The sequence below is a fragment of the Ostrea edulis genome, chromosome 9 (genome assembly GCF_947568905.1).
Source record: "Ostrea edulis chromosome 9, xbOstEdul1.1, whole genome shotgun sequence".
Taxonomy (NCBI): domain Eukaryota; kingdom Metazoa; phylum Mollusca; class Bivalvia; order Ostreida; family Ostreidae; genus Ostrea; species Ostrea edulis.
The window spans coordinates 18,803,622-18,825,321 of record NC_079172.1 but is presented as its reverse complement, the minus strand read 5'-3'; the positions used below and the strand labels follow the sequence as shown (position 1 = coordinate 18,825,321).

Sequence of the window (21,700 nt, the reverse complement as noted above, 5' to 3'; positions counted from 1 at the left end):
TCTGCTGCCTTGAGTTTCAAATTTACGGAATAGATTTCAAAATAAAATTAATCTAATATATCACCCATGAATGAGTAATATATCCATGTCGCAAATATAACATTTTCAACTTCTTCTCCAGAACCACTGGAACAATTTCAATCAAACTTAATGGCACAAATCATGTTTGGGTAAAGGGATTCAAGTTTATTCAAAGGAAGGGCCATGCCCCATTTAGAGGCGAGCTGATAATCAAAGCAAAAATCAAGTGGGGTCATTTAAAAATCTTCTTCTAAAGAACTCACGGGACTAGAAAAGTTGAAACTTACATGAAAGCTTCCTGAAATAGTGTAGATTCAAGCTTGTTCAAGTTATGGCCCCTGGGGGTAATAATAACATCTGACAGGATGATAAACACTTCAAACAGAAATAAAGGTGCATAACCTATAGGCTTGTGAGTGAATGGTAAATAGAAATGGATCAAGATGCTTACTATTGACCTATTGACACTGATAGCAATCATACATAAATCTAAATTTCCAAAAGTCGAAAAGTCATCCCAGATCTTTACGAACAAGGAGTCTTGAGAATTTGAAGGAAATTCTAATACACTTCATGAAGCATGTCTTCTGGAAGGTTTGCAGTTCATACTCTCGTGTATTTTCAAAAACGAAATTTATTTCTTAAATGACATGCCATGAGATCAACCTGAATTTTCTCATAGTATTTGGAGCTCTATTGATTCATTTATTTTTGGATTCTATTAAAAAGCACAGCATAACACTGTATGTAGGGTTTGTTAAGCATTACAATCAATTTATCCTTGCAGGTTTTTTAACACTAGGATTTAAGTGCCCAATTCCATATCTTGTGAAGAGCAAAGTCTTATCAGCCACATCACCTGTTCTTTTAGTCTCAAGGGCCATCAAGAATTTTTCTCTCTGTAATGTTTACCAGGAAATCATACCTATCGCTTCATGAATCAAACTGTCAGATTATAAACATGCAGATTATAAAACATGCAGATAACCCATTCATTTCCATCTCTTCCAGATTCAAATTTGGCATGGTTAATATTACTTTGATCACCTCATTCAGGGTTAAAATACTGTTATTGACATTAAATGAAGAAAAGAATGCTTATGCAGCATTGATAAAATAGATCTTGATCAATTTTTGTTATCACTGAGAGTATTTACTAGTTCTAAGAATCACAAAAATTTACATACCAGTCCATTTCACCTCGGTTAATGAAATTTGATACACAAACTTCAGTTGAATTTTGTGGCAAGTTTAATTACTTCAGAAAAAGTTATAGAATTTCGGTGCAAGAAAACCTTAATTACTACAATTTTTGGTTTCCTATTGGTAAAACCAAAGGGGAGCTGACATATGTTTCCTCTCTGTCTAACAGTCAGTTGACAGTTTTAGTTCTGAGACACTGATATGAAACTTCCAATGTAGCTTTTCTAGTAAATAATCCACTTTTGTGAGAGTTATGACCCTTTTGTATAAAAATTGGGGGTCCACTGTGAAACAATATATTCTCAAAATGGTCTTTTTTTTTAATCTTCTCACCTGCATCTATAATTCCTTGAGCCAAGATTGCACCAAACTTTGCCATAACATCATCATGTTTGTCACTAATGATTTTTGAATAAAGGCTTCTGTAGTGAGAGACCTGCAAAACACAAGACAAAATTACATTGTTGATCCGAGATGTAAATAATAATAATACCCCCCCCCCCCAAGAAAACAAAAACAAAAACAACAACAAAAAACAAACCCACCAAAAAAAACCAAAAAAAAAAAAAAAAAAAACCTCAACGAATAAAAAAGAATTTAATTCGGGTATAGAAAAAAAGTCAACCCCCAATACATGCATCGATTTTCATTTCACACCTTGTATTTTCTGTAAGATGCTACTTTCTGTGTAACAAAGAACTATGTTCAGTATGTATACATCAAATATTAAACTTTGGTAATTTCCAGTTCAAACATGCTTTCTTGAGCCAAACTTCCTATCATTCCATGAAGCATTTATTCAACAGCTTGTGGAGGAACAGCTGGACTTACAAACAAGGAACAGGGCATGCAAACTTCAAAGTTCTTGATTTTTAACAAAACCAGAGGCCCACAGGCCTTGCAGTCACCTGAGTATAAGTTAAGAGTATCATTAACTCCAAGAAATCTAGAAAACAAGAGGCCCATGGGCCACATCACTCACCTGAGTCACCCTAAGCCCTGCTGATGTTCAGCTGTTGCGATTTGAAATTTTTTTGGTTATCAATCTTTATTCCTATGAAAACTTTTGATCCCACATTGTGGCCCAATTAAGCCTAGCCCCAAAGGTTCACAACATAATTGAAAATGAATTAATATAACACAGAGATGCCTTAACACCAATATGACTAACATGATCTTGCTGTTCTGGATGAAACCAAGGTCACAAGTTGATAGATCATGGTATGATATGAAAGACATTGCCATGAAAGCTCTATCTTAAACAAGGGCACCACTAAGCGGAGCATCCCCTCGCGGCAGGAAATATCATGAACATATGCATGCATTATCAAGGCATAAATGTGGAATGAGGCCAACACACACACACACACACACACACACACACACACACACACACACACACACACACACACACACATATAATAATTCCCAGATTTTTATACCATTTAATAAAAATTAAACTTTTTCAAAAGAACACGACGATGAAACACTGACATTTATAGTTTGACATTTTGAATTCTTTTGTGATATAATAAAACGTTAGTAATCATTACACATGTACATGCATAATAGACAGCGAATACAAGGGAAGCAGCTCTCATACTTTTCAACATTCTGCACTCCATGTAAACCGGCCAATTTCTTTGGAACCACACACAGCCGGTTAAGACAGATTATACTGTAAAGCTATATTTATTATTGATTAAAATTCAGATACCTCTAACATCATTTGGTGGTGGTGGTGGGGGGGGGGGGGCATAATTAACATGGTATTTTTAATAAACCTATCAAGGTGCAAGTTTTTTGCAAAGACTGGATAACCCCACCTTATTTTTTTTGCCTTTTTTTTTATTACCCCCACCCCCTTGGAAGGGTGGATGGCCCATCATTTGAACAAACTTAAACCCCCTTCCCTTAAAGATATTGTGTGCCTAAATAGGTTGAAATATTGGCCCAATGGTTCTGGAGAAAAGATACAAAACTTGTTACTATACTTTGTAATTGTATTATGTTGAAACTTACATGCTCGCTTTTAATGTTGAATTCGTACGATATGATAATATAATAATGATAATAATTGGTAATCATTTGTGCTGTTCTGAATCTAAGAACCATCCGATCATAGTCAGCTTTTCCTAGCTGATGAAATTGTAAAAATAAGTTTACACTGACAACAATGGACAAATTTTGATTAGAATACCTATGGCTCAGGTGAGCTAACATGATGTGAAAAATAGCAATTTTTTTTTCAAAATACTGAAAATAACAGCGAAATGTCATGTTTATAACACTATAATTCCATTTCTACAGTGCAGGGATCAACTTCTGTCACAGTATGAATGCTGTTTTTCTTAATGGACCTTGTCATTTGCCAGTTTAAAGTCCTTTTTGTTTGGGTAACCTGAAACCCATCTGGGTAACCCGAGATCAGTACCTAGAAACTGTATGTCATTTTCAAATAGAAAATAACAAATGGGTTGCATTGGGATTATTGCACAAAATGCACTTAATTTTGAAAGAAAAGCATAAATGTTGATGTTGGTGGGCAAATAAAGCTTTATCATATATAGTCCTTTCACCTGGGGTAATTGCAATTTTATTTCTTGTAAATTTTCTTCCTCTGCCAAACAAGCCCAAATTTCTGTTGAATGGAAACTGTGCTGTATAATATACACCTTTATATATTCTTACCTTTGGACAGGTATTTTCATTCTGTTGAACTAACACCAAGGCAGATGCAATCAGAGCACCTTGACGAACATAGTTCACAGGGTCATTGGTCATGGGTTCCAACAAACTGATGGCTTCCTGTTTAAACAAAATATGATAAGAAAAACATCAAGAACACACAAAAATTTATCTCTCAATTAGTTTGACATGAAGTAATTGAAAACAGTTCACTTTCTTGAACCTGGCCGCAAAATCTAAAAGTTAGAAAGGCTATAGGGTTCATTGGGGGTTGGTGGAGTTGGAGTGAAACCTTTGTTGTTGTAAATATTTTTTTCTTTCTTAATTTCAAGACATACTCATTAAAGATACATCAGATTGTTCACAACATTGAATGAAAAGAATTACATAATGTGACCACATTATGTAATTCTTTTTGTTTGTCCTGAAGAAGGGAGAGGTCGTCCCGAAAATTTGACAATCTGGTTGTTTGTGTCGTTGGTCATTTTAGTGCTTTATATAATTATTTGTATTTGACCTTGTATCCATGTTGTGGATCCGACACTTTTAGGTATCGGGTGTTGTTGGATAATAAAGAAAAAATTAGAACGCCGAAAATAACTCCATCGGTAAGTTTAATAATTATTAAGAATAATTATTAAGAAAATTATGTTTAATTACTTTGAGTAATAAAGTATATATATATATTATATATATATATATATATATATATATATGAAAACTCTAAACACTTTGTAAAAATATTTCGACCGTGTTACCGGTCTTCTTCAGTCGTGTTTATCTCTCATAGCAACATAACGCAAGACTACATACACGAAAGTACTATGACGTCACAGTAAATATTATATAATTGAAAAGCAACGTCAAAGTTGATATTGTGCAAAAAACATTTGAGAAAGGTAAGAGTTTAATTATATATGTATACATACATTTGAAAAAGCTTAATCAGTCTAATTTTGTTCCTACTGGAAGAAAAACCACTTTTGTTTTATTGCATAGTGTTGAAAAAACAATTTCTGTGAAGATAATTGCCCAATGACCCTCTTAAAGAGTAAGTCAGAAACAACAGGCAGAAGTGATAACTATAAACATTTATTCTTATCCTGCAGCCTTATCACTCAAGTACCTCAACCAATGAATCAATAGGAAACTTGGAGGGTCCTGTTCCACGTTTTTTGTACATTGCTAGACACTGCTCCAGTCAGCAATCATGATCAATTTCATAGTCAATGAGATCGGAGGAGCTAAACCTTGAATGGAATCTTAATTGACTTTTGTTTACGTTCACAACCCAAATTCATATATTGATCTGAATGATGTATGAAAAAAACATGACAAAAATAAAATAGACCCAATCTCAGTTTCACACAGTTCATAGGATTAAATAAACTATTGACTGAAAATCACTAGAGGGATATGTATTTGTGAGATTAGTATCTTTGAAAGTCACATGATAAATTAGTTGGACAAAATTACAAATGTCATACATGACATTGAAATTTTTGTTCATCAACATTGTTTTGGTTTCAAAGATGCAACCAATCCTTTATTCATTTGTGGAGTTTAAGGGTGCAGCCCAGAAACTTCTCTGACAAGGGGACCCAGTGATATCCCTCCTGAAGGTGGAATCATTCAATACATTAATTCTAAATTGTAAGGCTACATTTGATTACATGTCCTTGCATGACCTTTAGTTCTGTAACTTTAGATAAAACTGAGATGTGTCGGCACAACACGAATGCCCCTGCCTGCAGTAAAGTCACATGTAGGAAATCTATCGAAGTACAGCGTTGAATGTAGTATTCAGACTGTATGTTACCTGCATTTAGTACAAAGAAGAACTTAACAATCCTCTACATATGTTTTAACTATGGTGTCCGGATAGGGCCATTTGCAAAAGCGTGACTGCGAGTTTGTCACAACACGCCGTCGTGCCAACAAGCAATGCGCCTTTGTGCTCTCACGCCAACCAGCAACGTGCCTTTGCGCAGACAAGCAACGCGCCTTCGCGCTCTCACGACAAGCAACACGCCTTGAGAGTGCAAAGGAGTGTTGCTTGTTGTCGTGAGAGCGCGAAGGCGCTTTGCTTGTCTGCGCGAAGGCGCGTTGCTTGTTGGCATGAGAGCGCGAAGGTACGTTGCTTGTTGTCGTGAGAGCGCGAAGGCGCTTTGCTTGTCTGCGCGAAGGCGCGTTGCTTGTTGGCATGAGAGCGCGAAGGTACGTTGCTTGTTGTCGTGAGAGCGCGAAGGCGCTTTGCTTGTCTGCGCGAAGGTACGTTGCTTGTTGGCGTGAGAGCGCGAAGGTACGTTGCTTGTTGGCATGAGAGCGCGAAGGCGTGTTGCTTGTTGGCATGGCGGCATGTTGTGACTAATGCGCAGTCACGCTTTTGCAAATGACCCTATCCGGACACCATATTTAACAGCCATAAAATTAATACAACTACATCAAAAATCAACGAACTGGAACAAACTTAAACTCGATCTGTAACACATTAATATACATCTGCATACAAAAAATCAGTTCAATATCTCAAGGTGTTAAGAAAACACCCAGAAAACTGGTTGTAACAGTAATTTTTCTATGTTAAAGGGGCACAACTCCATAATAAACAAACTGGAACAAAACTCAAACTCGATCTGTAACTCATCAATATACAACTGCATACAAAAAATCAATTCAAATATCTCAAGGCGTTTAGAAAAACATTTGGAAAACTGAGTATCATCAAGTTTGATGTCTGTCAAGAAAAGGGTTCTCAAGATATTGAGCTAACAGTATATTCCTAAGTCCAGTTTGACCCTTGACCTTTGACCATGTGATCTAAAGATAAATAGGGGTAATCTTCTCCTGAAGATGTACCAGTGTACCAAGTCTGATGTCTGTCAAGAAAAGGTTCTCAAGATGTTGGGCGGACAGTATATTCCTATGTCCAGTTTGACCCTTGACCTTTGACCATATGACCTCAAATTCAATAGGGGTCATCTTCTCCTGAAGATGTACCAGTTTACCAAGTTTGATGTTGGTCAAGAAAAGGGTTCTCAAGATATTGAGTGGACAGTATATTCCTATGTCCAGTGTGACTCTTGACCTTTGACCATGTGACCTCAAAATCAAGAGGGGTCATCTTCTCCTTAGGATACACCAGTGTACCAAGTTTGATGTCTGTCAAGCAAAGGGTTCTCAAGTAGTGAGGTGGACAAGGTCTTCCTATGTCTAGAGTAAATTGACCCTTGACCTTTTGACCTGAAAAACAATAGGGGTCCTCTCCTACTCATAACCAACCCACACATGAAATATCATTAGGATCAAGTGAATGGTTCTTAAGATATTAAGTGGACAACATGTGGTCTACCGACCGACAGACAGGTGTAAACCAATATGCCCCTCTTCTTTGAAGGGGGGCATAAAATCTTAATGAGTTTAATCATTCCAAGGGGATCTGGGTTAGAATAGGTCCTCAATTTCCCTTGCTTGTCATAAGAGGCGACTAAATGGGGTGGTCCTTTGGATGAGACTGCAAAAACCATGGCCCCATGTCACAGCAGGTGTGGCACGATAAAGATCCCTCCCTGCTCAAAGGCTGTAAGCGCCGAGCATAGGCCTAAATTTTGCAGCCCTTCACTGGCAATGGTGACGTCTCCATATGAGTGAAATATTCTTGAGTGGGACGTTAAAGAATATACAATCAATAAATCATGAGTTTAATATCCTCTCATATTTAAGGTCTTCCGTCTCCTGCGGAAGGCCTTACTATTATTGTTCGCGTTCTTCTTCTTCATTATTAAGGTCTTCCGTCTCCTGCGGAAGACCTTACTATTATTGTTCGCGTTCTTCTTCTTCATTATTATTATTAAGGTCTTCCGTCTCCTGCGGAAGACCTTACTATTATTGTTCGCGTTCTTCTTCTTCATTATTAAGGTCTTCCGTCTCCTGCGGAAGACCTTACTATTATTGTTCGCGTTCTTCTTCTTCATTATTAAGGTCTTCCGTCTCCTGCGGAAGACCTTACTATTATTGTTCGCGTTCTTCTTCTTCATTATTATTATTATTATTATTTTCCTTGGTAGTACACGCGTTTTTCTCAGCCATTTCTCGATCGATTTTCACGAAATTTTCAGGAAAGATGTCGTTTGGTGACGAGACTTTGCTTGCAAAATTTCGTGCTTGACGTCACTTCCGGTCAGGAGTTATCTCTCTTTTAGTGACTTTTTGAAGGGCCTTGTTGTCCACGCATCTCCTCCGTTAGTTTTGAAGCTAGAGTCTTGAAATTTCTACACAAGATAGAGTAAACATTTTAGAAGATTTGTGGGGGATTCGATTTTACCAGAGGCGATTTGCCTAAACGCTCGCCTGGACCTGAAAAAATGGATGCCAAAATTTTTCGCCGATTTCGGCGATTTTTGACCTTTCATCTCCAATATCTTTTTTCTTGCAAATATTTTGTTAAGACATGTAGAACAAAAGTTGTGCACATTTACGAGATCTTTTCGAAAATATCAAGATTTAGGGGTTAGCCCCTTAAATTAGGGATCTAGAAGGGCTCAAAGTCTAGATCAAATATCTCAAAAATCGTTAATATTTTGGTATAAGTCAAAGAACAAAAAATCTTCATCTCAACAATCCAAATCTATTCATATAAAAATTTAGGTCATATGTTACGTAATAAGGGATTTTAAGGGCCAAAACCATAAATTTTTTACCCCTTGTATCTCGAAAACGACAAATATTTTGAAAAGCAATAACGAACAAAAGTTGTTCAGAATGATGATCTGAACAATATGCATATTTCGTTTTTACCCTATGTGGCCCCGTTAGGGAGCTACAGTTTGGCCCCTAAAATTTACTTCTAGAAATAACTCGAGAACGGTAAAGAATTTCTAAATACTTGTTGAACAAAAAATGTTTGAAATGTCATGACCTTTCTTATGATATCAAGCAAAAGGGGCTGACCCTTTAAATTAGGGGCCCAGAAGGGTCCAAAGGTTTATGAGAAGATCTCAGAAACTATTAATATTTTGTAATAAGTCATTGAAGCGGAAATGTTCATCTAAACGAGCTTGTTCTTATCAAATCAAAAAGTAGGTCATATGTTACGTAATAAGGGATTTTAAGGGCCAAAATCATAAATAATTGACGTCTCATATCTTGAAAACGACAAATATTTTGAAAAGCATTATTGAACAAAAGTTGTTCAGAATGATAATCTAAACAATATGTACATTTCGTTTTTTCCCTATGTGGCCCCGTTAGGGAGCTACAGTTTGGCCCCTAAATATTTCTTGTAGAGATAACTCGAGAACGGTAAAGAATTTCTAAATACTTGTTGAGCAAAAAATGTTTAAAATGACAAGGCCTTTCTTACGATATCAAGCAAAACGGGCTGGCCCTTTAAATTAGGGGTTCAGAAGGGTCCAAATGTTTTTGAGAATATCTCAGAAACTATTAATATTTTATAATAAGTTGTAGAAGCGGAAATGTTCATCTCAACGAGCTTGATCTTATCAAATCAAAAAGTAGGTCATATGTTACGTAATTAGAGATTTTAAGGGCCAAAATCGTAAATATTTGACGCCTCATATCTTTAAAACGACATATTTTTTGAAAAGCATTATTGAACAAAAGTTGTTCAATGTGTCATAACCTATCGATCAATATCAAAAAATGGGTCTGTGGGCCTCATGGCTCGCCTGTAGAGTCGATTTTTGTCGATATCAGTCGATTTCAAAAACTTGTAACTGGTAAATATTTTGTAAGGACATATTGAACAAAAGTTGTTCAGTTTATCGAGATCTATCGATTGATATCAAGAAATAGGCCTATGGTCCTAATGGCTCGCCTGTAGAGTCGATTTTTTGTCGATATCGGTCGATCTCAATAACTTTTTACAGGTAAATATTTTGTAAAGACATATAGAACTAAAGTTGTTGAGTCTATAGAGGGCTAACAAATGACATCAAGAAATAGGCCCGCGGGCCTTATGGCTCGCCTGGAGAGTCGAATTTCAAACGAATTTCACCACAACTTTGCTTCAGAAGCTTATGATATGAAAAATTGATTATATCTAAAGTGTCTTAAAGTCGGAAACTAAATTGGGACTCATTTGTCTTTTTTTTTTTTTTTTTTTTAACTCCGAGTGCATCAACAAATCGGACGGAAGACCTACTCATTGCTCGCAACGAGATCGTGTCTAGTTATTATTATTTTTTTTTTTTCCCTTTCGTCTCCTAGACCGTTGGATGGATTTTCCTGAAACTTTCACAGGTTATAGACAACGATGGTACCTCGAGGCATTTTTTTCATTTTTTCAAAATTCACTTCCGTTCGTGAGATACGTCCGATTTTCCGGTTTTTGAAAGAAACTTTGTCCGGGGGTAAACTTGAAAACCACAAAAGATAATCGAATGAAACTTTCAGGGATGATAGATCTATCTTCTCTATGGTGCATGCACGTAATATTTTTTGTCGCCGTCACTTCCGGTCGTCACCGGAAGTGATTAAATAAATCATCAATTTCAAACTTTTTTCTTTGAAATTGAAACCTATATCGGTTTACTAGGTCTAGTTCTAATTCTCAAAAAATGTTGATACCACCGGAAGTTGAATCTCCAACTTCCGGTTATATTAAAAAAAGACTATTCATTCTCTCATTTTTCAGTGCCATAAATCTCGGTCATGAAACTAGTTAATGAGTTGAGTTTTACATATATTATAGTCACTATAAATGTCTAGAGCAACGTCAAATATTTTTGTAAAATTCACTTCCGGTTGGCAAATACGGCTTATTAGCTGTTTTCGTTGTCAAGCGTTTTTCTCAGAAACGGTAAAAGATAGAGTCTTCAAATATTCAGAGTTAATAGATCTCACTTTGTAGGCGTGCAGTAGGGGGTTAAGAATGTCGGCTGTCACTTCCGGTCGTCACCGGAAGTGATTAAAGGAATCATCAATTTCAAAACTTTTTTGTTTGAAATTGAAACCTATATCGGTTTACTAGGTCTCGTTCTAATTCTCAAAAAATGTTGACCCGACCGGAAGTTGAATCTCCAACTTCCGGTTATATTAAAGAAAGACTATTCATTCTCTCATTTTTCAGTGCCATAAATCTCGGTCATAAAACAAGTTAATGATTTGAATTTTACATATGTTATAGACACTATAAATGTCTAGAGTAAATTTAAAACATTTTTGTAAAATTCACTTCCGGTCGTGAGATATGGGGTGGACATATTCAAACCTTGTTTTTTCAGTTTCTCAATAATGAATATAGATAGATGCTTGAAACTTGTAGAGTTGATCAACTAACATTAGTTTATTGTACACATACATTCAATATTTCGTTCGTCACTTCCGGTCTCTACCGGAAGTATTTGAAAAAATGTCGATTTTCCGATTTCTTGGAGTCTGCATATATTTTCTTGATATTTTCAGGAATAATGTCTTATGAAATGACCTTGCTATAATTATTTTTGTTTTTACAACATTCACTTCCGGTAGGAAAATATGGCCGATTTTCTGTTTCTCAAAAGGAATTTTGTCCAGCATTTTTCTTGGAAAAGGTAAAATATAGGTTCATCAAATATTCAGGGATGATTAATCTCCGTTTGTAAGCGTGCAGTAGGGGGTTGAACATGTCGACTGTCACTTCCTGTCGTCACCGGAAGTGATGAAAAGAATCGCAAATTTCAAACTTTTCCCTTTAAAATGAAACCTATACTAGTTTATTGACTCTCTTTCAAAGTGTCAAAAGAATATTGACTCTGTCGGTAGTCAAAACGACTACTTCCGGTTTCTTGATAAAATACCCTTTTACTTTTCGTCTCTTTGTCCTCATAAATCTCGCTTATATTTGAAGTCTTTCATATGATTTTCAGATGTCTTAATAAAAGTATCAACTTCTAAAGTTCTGATAATTTTGTTTTTCAAAATTGACTTCCGGTCGGTAGTAACCTACTACCTTTTCTTTCTTTAGTCTACTTCTTTTTGTTGAGAACTCTTTCAGATAGAGACGTGAAATTTTCAGGGAATATAGACAGTAAAGAGTCGCTGTCATTTATAGGAAAACGCATCTGAATATTACTTCCGGTCGTCACCGGAAGTTACGAGAAAGGAGTAAAAAATTCGATAATACATTTCTCATTCATTGTTAAGGCACATTTTCTGATACATTTAAATGGTTTTCGTAGGAATAGAAAGCTCTTTACCGGAAGTGGTCTAACGGAAGACCTACTCATTACTAGTAATGAGTGTCTAGTTAGAATACTGTTTTGGAATTCAGAGTACAATATGTTTCCTCTGATCTTATGAAAATTGCAAATTCTCCTAAACTTTTAGTGTACTTCCCTCTGTCCAATGTCTACCATAATGTCTACCACAAAAACAAGGAGATGATTAATGAAAGTGTTCTCTTTAGACTTCACTATGCAGCAATATTTGTCTAACACTGCTGGTCAATGCTGCACTAAACCTTTGTCCTTATAAATCTTCCAACATTAAAAATTCACTTAGAGAATTAATGGCCCATTTCTGTTATTATTTGGGTATTGTACCATAAAAATGTTGCCAATCAATCAAAGGGACAAAGACTAAACAAGGAAATTAATTAGCTATCCAAAATTTATTCAGTGCTCTTGAAAGTTAGATTTATCAATAGTGCACACACCTGCACTTTTGTCCATCATTAGTTAAGGTGCTGGGCCAAATCATTTGTTCATCTGAATAATTTACTTTAAATCAATGTTTTTGAAATCCTGAACTATACTAAACAGCTTTTTGCAAATTTCCAAAAACTTTGAGTTACTGAAGAATTTCAAGATATTGCGGTTCAGATTCATTAAGATGCATAAAGTACATGTATTGTAATTTTCATTATTGCACTATAAGTTATTAATGGATACTTAAGTCTGTGTGTATTCAAAGTTACAACCACTTTTGTTTCATTATTCTATAAAACTTGAGAATATTTATTTACTAAATGTCATCTTTTTTTTTTTACTCACATCACTTTGAATTCAAATCAAAATGTGCCCATGCAGTAATCATTGAATACCCAGATATGAATAAGATTGAGACTCTTTTCATTCACTGGTAAAAATTCATAACCAACTCTTGTGTCAAAACAAATTCTAGCGTCAAATGAGCCATCAGAGTGTATTGCTTTCTATGAAATCATACGATATTAAATTTCCCTCAGCGTTACACTCTTATTTTTTTTTTATTTATAAGGCTGAATTCAATTCGTAAAGGTCAATTGACCTCTGACACAACTGAATCTAGCGGGTCTACTGCACAACCGGATATCGATCACACAATTTTTGTTCACAACTTTCGGTTGTGCAGTAGCTTGATTGGTGCCTATATGTATTAGGACATAGAAATTTGTTGTTATTATGGGAATATGCCCAATACTAGGCACATTATTCATTGGAATAAGGTTTCTCGTCATTGCCTCTACAACATGTACAATATTGTAAAAACTTTGCACAAAAACTTGAATAGTACTGCCCATATGGGTGACTCAAGTGACCTACAAAAACCAAACTACCCCTCATGTCATGAATAAACAAAACAACAAAAACAACCAAAAGATAATATAAAAAAAACCGAAGCAAATCAAACACTTCTACATTATTTGTATTCAGAACTTGTGGTTGAATCAACGATTCTAAACTGCAAATCCCTTTGGCTTTCCCTAAACAATTTACCTTAAGACCTGTTCCAGCACAAGCAATTCCCAAGGCCATGGCTGCCCCAAATCGTACATGTGGGTTGTAGCTCTCCGACAGCAAGGATACCACTTGAGGGCATTGCTCAGGGGTTCTGAAAAAAAAAAGAGAGATTATATTGGTGGCATAGGAACCACAAACTGTTGGATATACATCCAAAACAGCAAGTTTTATGAAAAGATGCATTTTAGAATTATTCCCACATACATGTACATAAATCATATTGGAAGATCAATTATTTTTGTGGAGTTAAAGTAACACACTTTGAGAAAAAAATTGTTCAAATTGTCTTGATTCCATAGTTACACAGTTCTCATTCTTTCTTCTGTTCATGCAGGATTTGAATTTGTCAGTCCATACCAAAATAAGCATGGCTATGTTCAATTGTGTCAAATTTGACCTTGATGACCCCAAACTACAGCAGTCAATTAGCATTAACCTTGACCTTTCAATTCACCACTGTATGAGGACCCTGCCTTACATTATATGTAATTCAAAAGTTATGACCAAAGTTAAAGTTGTGGACATGCAAAGAGAGAGACAAACCCAATTAATATCTTCTGGGCATAAAAACAAAGGAAATAATATTCAGTGATTTACAGTACTTTAGTTTACATCATTCATGTAAACCTTGTAAATACACTATCAATTTCACATCAAAACCAAACTGGAAAGTATCGCTTAATCCATAATTCCACAGCATTTTCCTGGCATTCAATTGTGTGACAGAGGAAATGTTTTATTGCTTTGGTTTGTGTTCCGTTTATGATCATTCTAAGGTCTTTTCTACACAAATTGAGCAAATATGTAAGGATATTGCTCTTGTTTATTTAATTTGTTTGTTCCAGCTTTAAATAATTTGACAATAATCTGTTTAGGTTGGTACCCAAATCACCATCAAGCTCACAAGAGAGCAGCCATTTCATGTACCGTCAACAAGCATGAATATAGTCCTAATGGCACAAAGGTCATTGATTTCCTTGTTGATGGACCATTATTGATAAAAAATTCAATGCAATTAAGATATGGACATTAGTCCCTCTGAAAACAAAATACAACAACAGATTATGTAATGCAGCCTATACACTATATTAATAGTAAGTTCACTGTTCTACACACAAAATGACTTCCTACCGGACATTAACTTAGCTTTGTTCAAATCTGGTTTCTGCGGATATAACATAGCCTCAGGCCACTAAGTGATCAAAATTTTCAAAATAAGTACTCCCTCAATGTTTAGAATATCCATGTCATTTCAAAAAATCAAATAAGTTACTGTAAATCATGTATATTTCATAAGACATTATTTTCTTGATGTTGCCTTGTTGGATTAGCGCGAAATGAATTTTGAAAATTTGGGACTCCAGTAGTCTCAAGGGCCTATAGAGCCAGTGACATTCGTGAAAGTAACAACAATAACAGTTTTTAAAAATACCAAAAAGATGTAAAAATCACCATTATTGTGGCCCCACCCTACCCTTGAAGACTGTGAACGTTCACAAACTTTAATCTGCACTGTGTCAGTAAGCTTTCATGTAAATGCATCCTTCTTTGGCCCAATGGTTCTTGAGAAGATTTTTAAAAGATCTTTCTTATATATATTCACATGTATAACCTTGATCCCCTATTGTGGCCCCATCCTACCCTCCATGTCATGATTTTAACAAACTTGAATCTTTACTATGTCAGGAAGCATTCATGAAAATTTAAGATCTTCTGGCCCAGTGGTTCTTAAGAAGAGTAAGATTTTCCATATAAATTCGCATGTAAAAATTTGATCCCCTATTGTGGCCTCATCCTACCCCCGGGAGCCATGATTTTATCAATCTTGAAACTGCACTATGTCAGGAAGCTTTCATGTAAATTTCAGCTCTTCTGGCCTAATGGTTCTTGACAAGAAGATTTTTAAAGGACCCCATGCTAATTTTGCATTTTGGTGATTATCTCCCTTTTCAATGTCATGGTCCTTCATTTGAATAGACTTTAAAGCCATTCTCTCAAGGATGCTCTCTGCCAAGTTTGATTGAAATAAGTCCAATGTTTCTGGAGAAGAAATCCAAAACGTGAAAAGTTTACAGACAGACGGACAGAGAGACATGATGGACAATAGGTGATCAAAAGAGCTTCTAGTTCAAATTAGCTAAAATATTATTTTCTTCATTGGTATCAATAATTGGTAAGGAAGAGATTTTCCAAACACCATCTTGACAACTATTCAAATCATACCCATCACTATTCATACATGAATCATAATTGACAATTTATCAAATTTGGTTGCATTTTATCATAATTGACATTTTATCAAATTTGGTTGTATTTTATTGTAATTGACATTTTATTAAATTTGGATGCATTTTATTTTGTACGATTTGTTGTTTGTTTGAACCAAATAAATTAGGCATTATTGTGAAAGTTTAGAAAATCCTTATGCGAGCACATACAGTTGAACTTCGTGGGAGAGAGATTACTGTAACTTGTTGACGTCATTTTCTGTATGGCGCAATCATTAAACAAAAGGTCATGTAGACGTCACCCAAAGAGGATTATTTCAGATCCTTGTGTAGCTATCTACGTGAGCAGATCAAAGGATCTGATTTTAATCAGATTGCATTGATTTAAATTCTATATTGTAGTAATGTTACTATATTTTACATGTATCAGCCGCCTAGTTAGCTCAGCGGTTAGATCACAAAACTAGTATTGCAATTGGTTAGTAAATCTTCATTATATTTTTCAAAAATGAAAATAAATCAACAAGAGTTACTAAAAATGGCACATATTTAAATATGCCTGTGAAAAGCTAAGTGTTTTTCTTCAGCCATGATTTGTGGAACTTTGCTTCAGGTAGTACAGTCACGCTTTGACATACTTTCTTTGAATAAAAGGTCCTAGCTTAAAAACTTGAAAGGAGGTAGATATATAGACAAACCAAGAGTTCTGTGTGTAAAAACATTTCCCAAAAATTTTAAACATTAAAAAAAATTAATACAAAATCCTAAGCACTATGCACATCTTCAATTTATTTGCAAAGGCCCTTAGCTTCAAAACTGTGAGAGGAATCATGTCCTTTCTTTAATATAGTATTTCCTCAAAACAGACGAAGTTCAACAACCTGTAATTATCTCAAAAATTGAAGAAAATCAAAATCCTTGCCACATGCACATCTTTAATACTCATACAAACACCCTGTAAAACAAGAAGGTCTTCACTAGAAAATTGTGGGAGGAGTTCGCGGGACAAATTAATATGTACCCTCCATATTACATTATTTTTTTCAAATAAAGGGGAAAAACCCCTGCAAGAGAAGTAAAAATGGATCAAAATTGCAACATGATCTAGAGTGACCAACAGAGAAGCTACATAGCAAGCTTCAGTTTGATATATGTGACAGAGAAATGAAATTTGAAACAGAAAACCCTGAACAAATGGACGTATATATGTACAGACATTGCTGTACCACAATAGTCCTGTCTAAAGATGGGCATATAATAACAAAAAAAGCCCCACACCTTAAATAGATGGCTCTTAATTCTACAGCAGACATTCCTAATGAGGCCTTTTTCGATCAGAGACTCTCATTATAAAGACTGGGATCATGTTAGGCCACAGAGAAGACAGATGCTTGTTTTGATTCATTTAATGTTGGCATGCTATTTGACTTTCTGACAATCTTGAGAGTCTCTTTCAGTTCTATCCAGAAACTGTTAAATAACCATAGAAACAAAAGAGCAGCACCAGAAACACCCAGCACAAATACAGACTCAATAAAGAAAGGGTTTCAATATTTCCTGTGAAATATCATGAACAGTTTTATCAGGATGGACATCAACTACTCAGATATTTGTTGTGGTATTTTCTTCCATCACTAGAGATACTGGCAAACTATCGTGAAACTTTTAATCCTGCTTCAGTCTGGTATGCTAGCTAGGATGCTTGCAAAACAAATATTTTATGACTTGTTAAGCAAATTATTCAGCACCTTCCCCTGGCTGAAACTCTGTAAGTCTGCTTTATGTCACAAGGAAATTGCGTCTTGTTTATCTGAATGTTCAGGAATCGACAAAATGGTTCATTGTTACTATCCCATCCTGTTGTAATATTATTGTGAATTCAAGTGATCAGAATTATCATTGAATACAAAATCAAACAGATTTGAAATGAAAACAACATCATTTGTTTTCTTAGATAGAATGTTTTATAAGTGCAAAAACAGAATTTTCCAAGCTTTTAACAACCCTATAATAAATCAATTTTTTGTTATCACTACAAGAATGAAATAAATAAGTCTCAAAACTTTGTTTGGGAGACTTAACTACTGATACAATTATATAGTTAATGGCACCTAAAGAATTACTCACAGAAGGATAAAACATGGAAATGTGAATTTTCTTCCTTGTAATTGAATACATGTATAATTTAAAGTATTTAATTGTGTTACATATGATATATCTATACACAACTTATCTATCAAAATAATCTGAATATTTGGCATAATCAGCTTCTTTGTTACTTATGCAAACACTATACCTTACAGAATCAGCAAATTATATTTTTATTCTCTTTTAAAGCCAAAATATTTTACATAGTTGTTGAAACCCCTGCACCCATCAACTTGTTTATCAGTAGCCTGCCTCGATTTAAAAACTGATCATATGCAGAACAAGCTCTTGCGTATCGAATCAGTTGAGAGATATAAACACCATATGCAGGTGTTGTTAATAGTTAAAATGTCGATATATCTAAATGTCACATTGAAGGCCACAGCAAGAGATTTTTTCTTCTCATGTAAAAGTTTTTGAATAAATTCTGCTTCCTAAAAATATAAAAACAGGTCAGTTAACAAAGGAGCACAATTCGTGCCCATGGGAATTGCAACAGACTGTTGAGATATGAATATGTAAATTTCAATTTCTTTCCAGTTTGTGTAATATATACTATAGGCTGATCCTTCCAATATTTGAATGATATTAAAAACAGTTTATTGGTGAAACTTGTAAAACATCAAATGACAAACATTTGATGCCCAAAAACTACATAGGTCATAGGAGACGATTTTCAAAAAAAGTTTGTTTTGCATAAAAATGGTTGGTCGGTTGTATACTGTTTAACGTCCCACTCAGAATGAATAGGATCTTGATCGATCTTCTTGTTTGCCCTCCAATGAAAAATCATCGATGTGGCCGACATCTGCATTAATAAATTATGAATTCAAAGTGATATCCTTGTACAAAAAACTTCGGACCCTCATCCAAAAACTCCTCCAGATGCAAAATAAATCATCTACTGACTTGCTTTTGTTTTGCTTCACAGATCAGATTGTGGTCTCTTATGACGTCAAAAACTATAGGCTGGGTATTTTCAGGAAATTTCGTATTGCAATATTTTTAACTGTATTGTGATAGGCATTGTAATATCTTTAATAAGAATTAAATTGATCTTTTCATATTATTACTAGTAAGAAAATAATAAAGGCCCCCATCAGCCACATTGACTCAGACATTGCCGCATCGTGGCAGGGCATTCAGTGTTTCAACAGTGTGATATACGTCAGCTTATGATATTAAAATAATTGACAAATAGATAGAATTTCAGCTGCATGCAAATCCACCTCATCAGGAGTCTTCACTTTACAAACTTTATCATGCATTTTGATTATTTTTATAATTGATGATTAGAGTATATCCCCTAAATTTTTATTGCATTTCGTATGACACAATAGATATATCAGAAAAAAACGTCTTTGTCTCTTTGGAGGATGTGCCAGTATTTTAAATAAAATTTTTTTAATTCCACAGCTGAATTTGGTGACAAACACAAAGAGTACATGCCCTGTTTTTTGCTTTTATTAGAATTAACTTTGGTGAATAAATCATGGATTTCTTTCTCTTCTCAATAAAATATAAAGTCATCTCCAATTAAAAAAAATACGATCAATGTAAAACTTTATTTCTTGGTGTAAATAAAATCCTAATAACAAATATAATTTAACTTTATAAATATCAGAGAAATTATGTCTAATCTCATTTGCTCCATGGATGGATGTGGATTTGAAAATAAATGAACTTAAATTCTAATGTTGAATAAGAAAATTTTAATTTGTTTCAGTATTTCCTTTCATTTGTTGCCTCATCACAAAATACTGTTTATGGTTTTTTTTAAAATCAGAAATTGGATGAATATATTGTCTACTGAAAATGTCTAAGTCATGGGGTAAATCCGTGTTTGCTGATTTAGTGGAGTTGATGTCCATACACTGATAAAAACTCGATGTCATCTAAAGCTTCTATTCCTTACATTTTTTAAAAAGTCACTATAAACTTGTCAACCTTATTTCAGTGAGATAATTAATTGATTAATAACCCTGCTTGTTTCTCCCTTAATTGATAATTGCTATTCTTCCTTTCAACATCCCCTCTTGTACTCCCCATAAACCAGCCTTGTATGTTGTCACAATAAAGATTCTGTCCAGGTAACTCTGGGCAACCCCTGACGTCAGCTGATATTGCACTAAACTGTGCCTTTGATTTTATATGCATAATGAAGTTCTGTGCTCCATTCTATGGAGGAAATAAGATCTGATGAACAGATAGGGAAAATCGTGGGATACCTACGTGAGCATATATCACATAGTTCTAAGAAAGTACTAACGTACTTTTATCCATCGAAAACATAATGAAATTTAATCTATAATAGGACAAATAAAACTTAAATCAGCATTCAGACTTGAGACAAAGACTTCAAAATTCATTTGGGTTTTCTCTGGTCATACTGTAAGACCCCATACCAACGAAATGTATACATATTAAACTATTCAGACTCTTTATTTTCTTAAACTACATCGGTCATAAATACAAAATATTTACAAATATATACAAATAAGACAGTAGAGGGTGAGTAGACATACAGATACAATTTTGAGGACATAAAATCAATGCATTTCAACATACACATAACAATACACTTGAATAATATGTTGTTGCAAGTACAAAATTCATAAATTATTAGCCTGTTGTAGGAACTTTCCTAAATTATTGAGTTCTTTTGCATTATTTACACTAAGAAGCTTTACTAATTTGAAGACACTGGGTTTAAACAATACGATGCAGATACATGGGAGTCTATACAAGGTACACTTCAAAGTGACCCTATTTACTTTATGACTAGATTTTTCAATTATCTATTTCTGTCTGTCCCTGCAATAAAAACAAGTGACGTCAATATTTGTCCTCATTCATGTCTCTACAATTAGCAGCAAGTCCATCCTTTGCTTTTACAGGTAACATGTAGTACTATATAACTGTGCATGATGTCAGATCGTGCCTGAATCATTTTGAAAACAAACTCTCGGTGTAGAACTAATAATTCTTTGATAATAAATTGTATTCGCTAGATTGAGAAGTATGTAGAATGATTTTGACAATAATAACTTAAATAAACTGATCAAATTTTTTTTCTTTCAGTTTATAATAATCATTGTAGCATTGTTTCTACATAAATCACACATATACAAATTGGACTATACTACGGAAGCAGATAGGTGCCAGGGTATAGAATTAATATTTAATTAACTCGCGGCCGCCACTTAATTTATCTGGCGGCCGCCACTTAATTTATATGGTGGCCGCCACTCAATTTGAATCATTTATATGGCTGTCACCAGTTATTCAATTCCTCTCTCTTTCTCTATCTCTCTCTCTCAAAACGAAAGGGGTGCAATCCCTCCCCAAAGCTTAGTAATATGTATGTGATATATATATATATATATATATATACACAATTCAGAGCATTAAATTATTGTTTTTCGATTGTGCTGTTAAATACGTAGAACCTCGGGGCTGACCCTCCATTTTTTTGACAATGTTCAATTTCTATTATTTTCACATGCAAACTAAATTATTTTCACATGTGAAATAAGATTAATTGGCAGATTGGCCCCAACCCCACTCTTTTGGTGGTAGTAATGAATGGTAAAAATGTAATAATGAATGAACTGATCAATTGAAGGATGAACGGAGCCCCCTCCCTCCAATTTAGGAGTATGAAGTTTGGACAAAAGAGACATTTTAGGT

General features: G+C 34.7%; 1 protein-coding gene across 1 annotated transcript in view; it reads right to left on the bottom strand.

Annotated features, from left to right (window-relative positions):
• Window positions 1-21,700, bottom strand: part of LOC125657502 (26S proteasome non-ATPase regulatory subunit 1-like) — a 150,586-nt gene that overhangs the window by 18,581 nt on the left and 110,305 nt on the right. The window contains exons 22-24 of the mRNA XM_048888095.2: window positions 13,611-13,725; window positions 3,916-4,032; window positions 1,558-1,660 (exon numbers count right to left, since the gene is read on the bottom strand). Coding sequence (XP_048744052.2) covers window positions 1,558-1,660; window positions 3,916-4,032; window positions 13,611-13,725 — 335 coding nt within the window. The remainder of the gene's footprint in view (window positions 1-1,557; window positions 1,661-3,915; window positions 4,033-13,610; window positions 13,726-21,700) is intronic.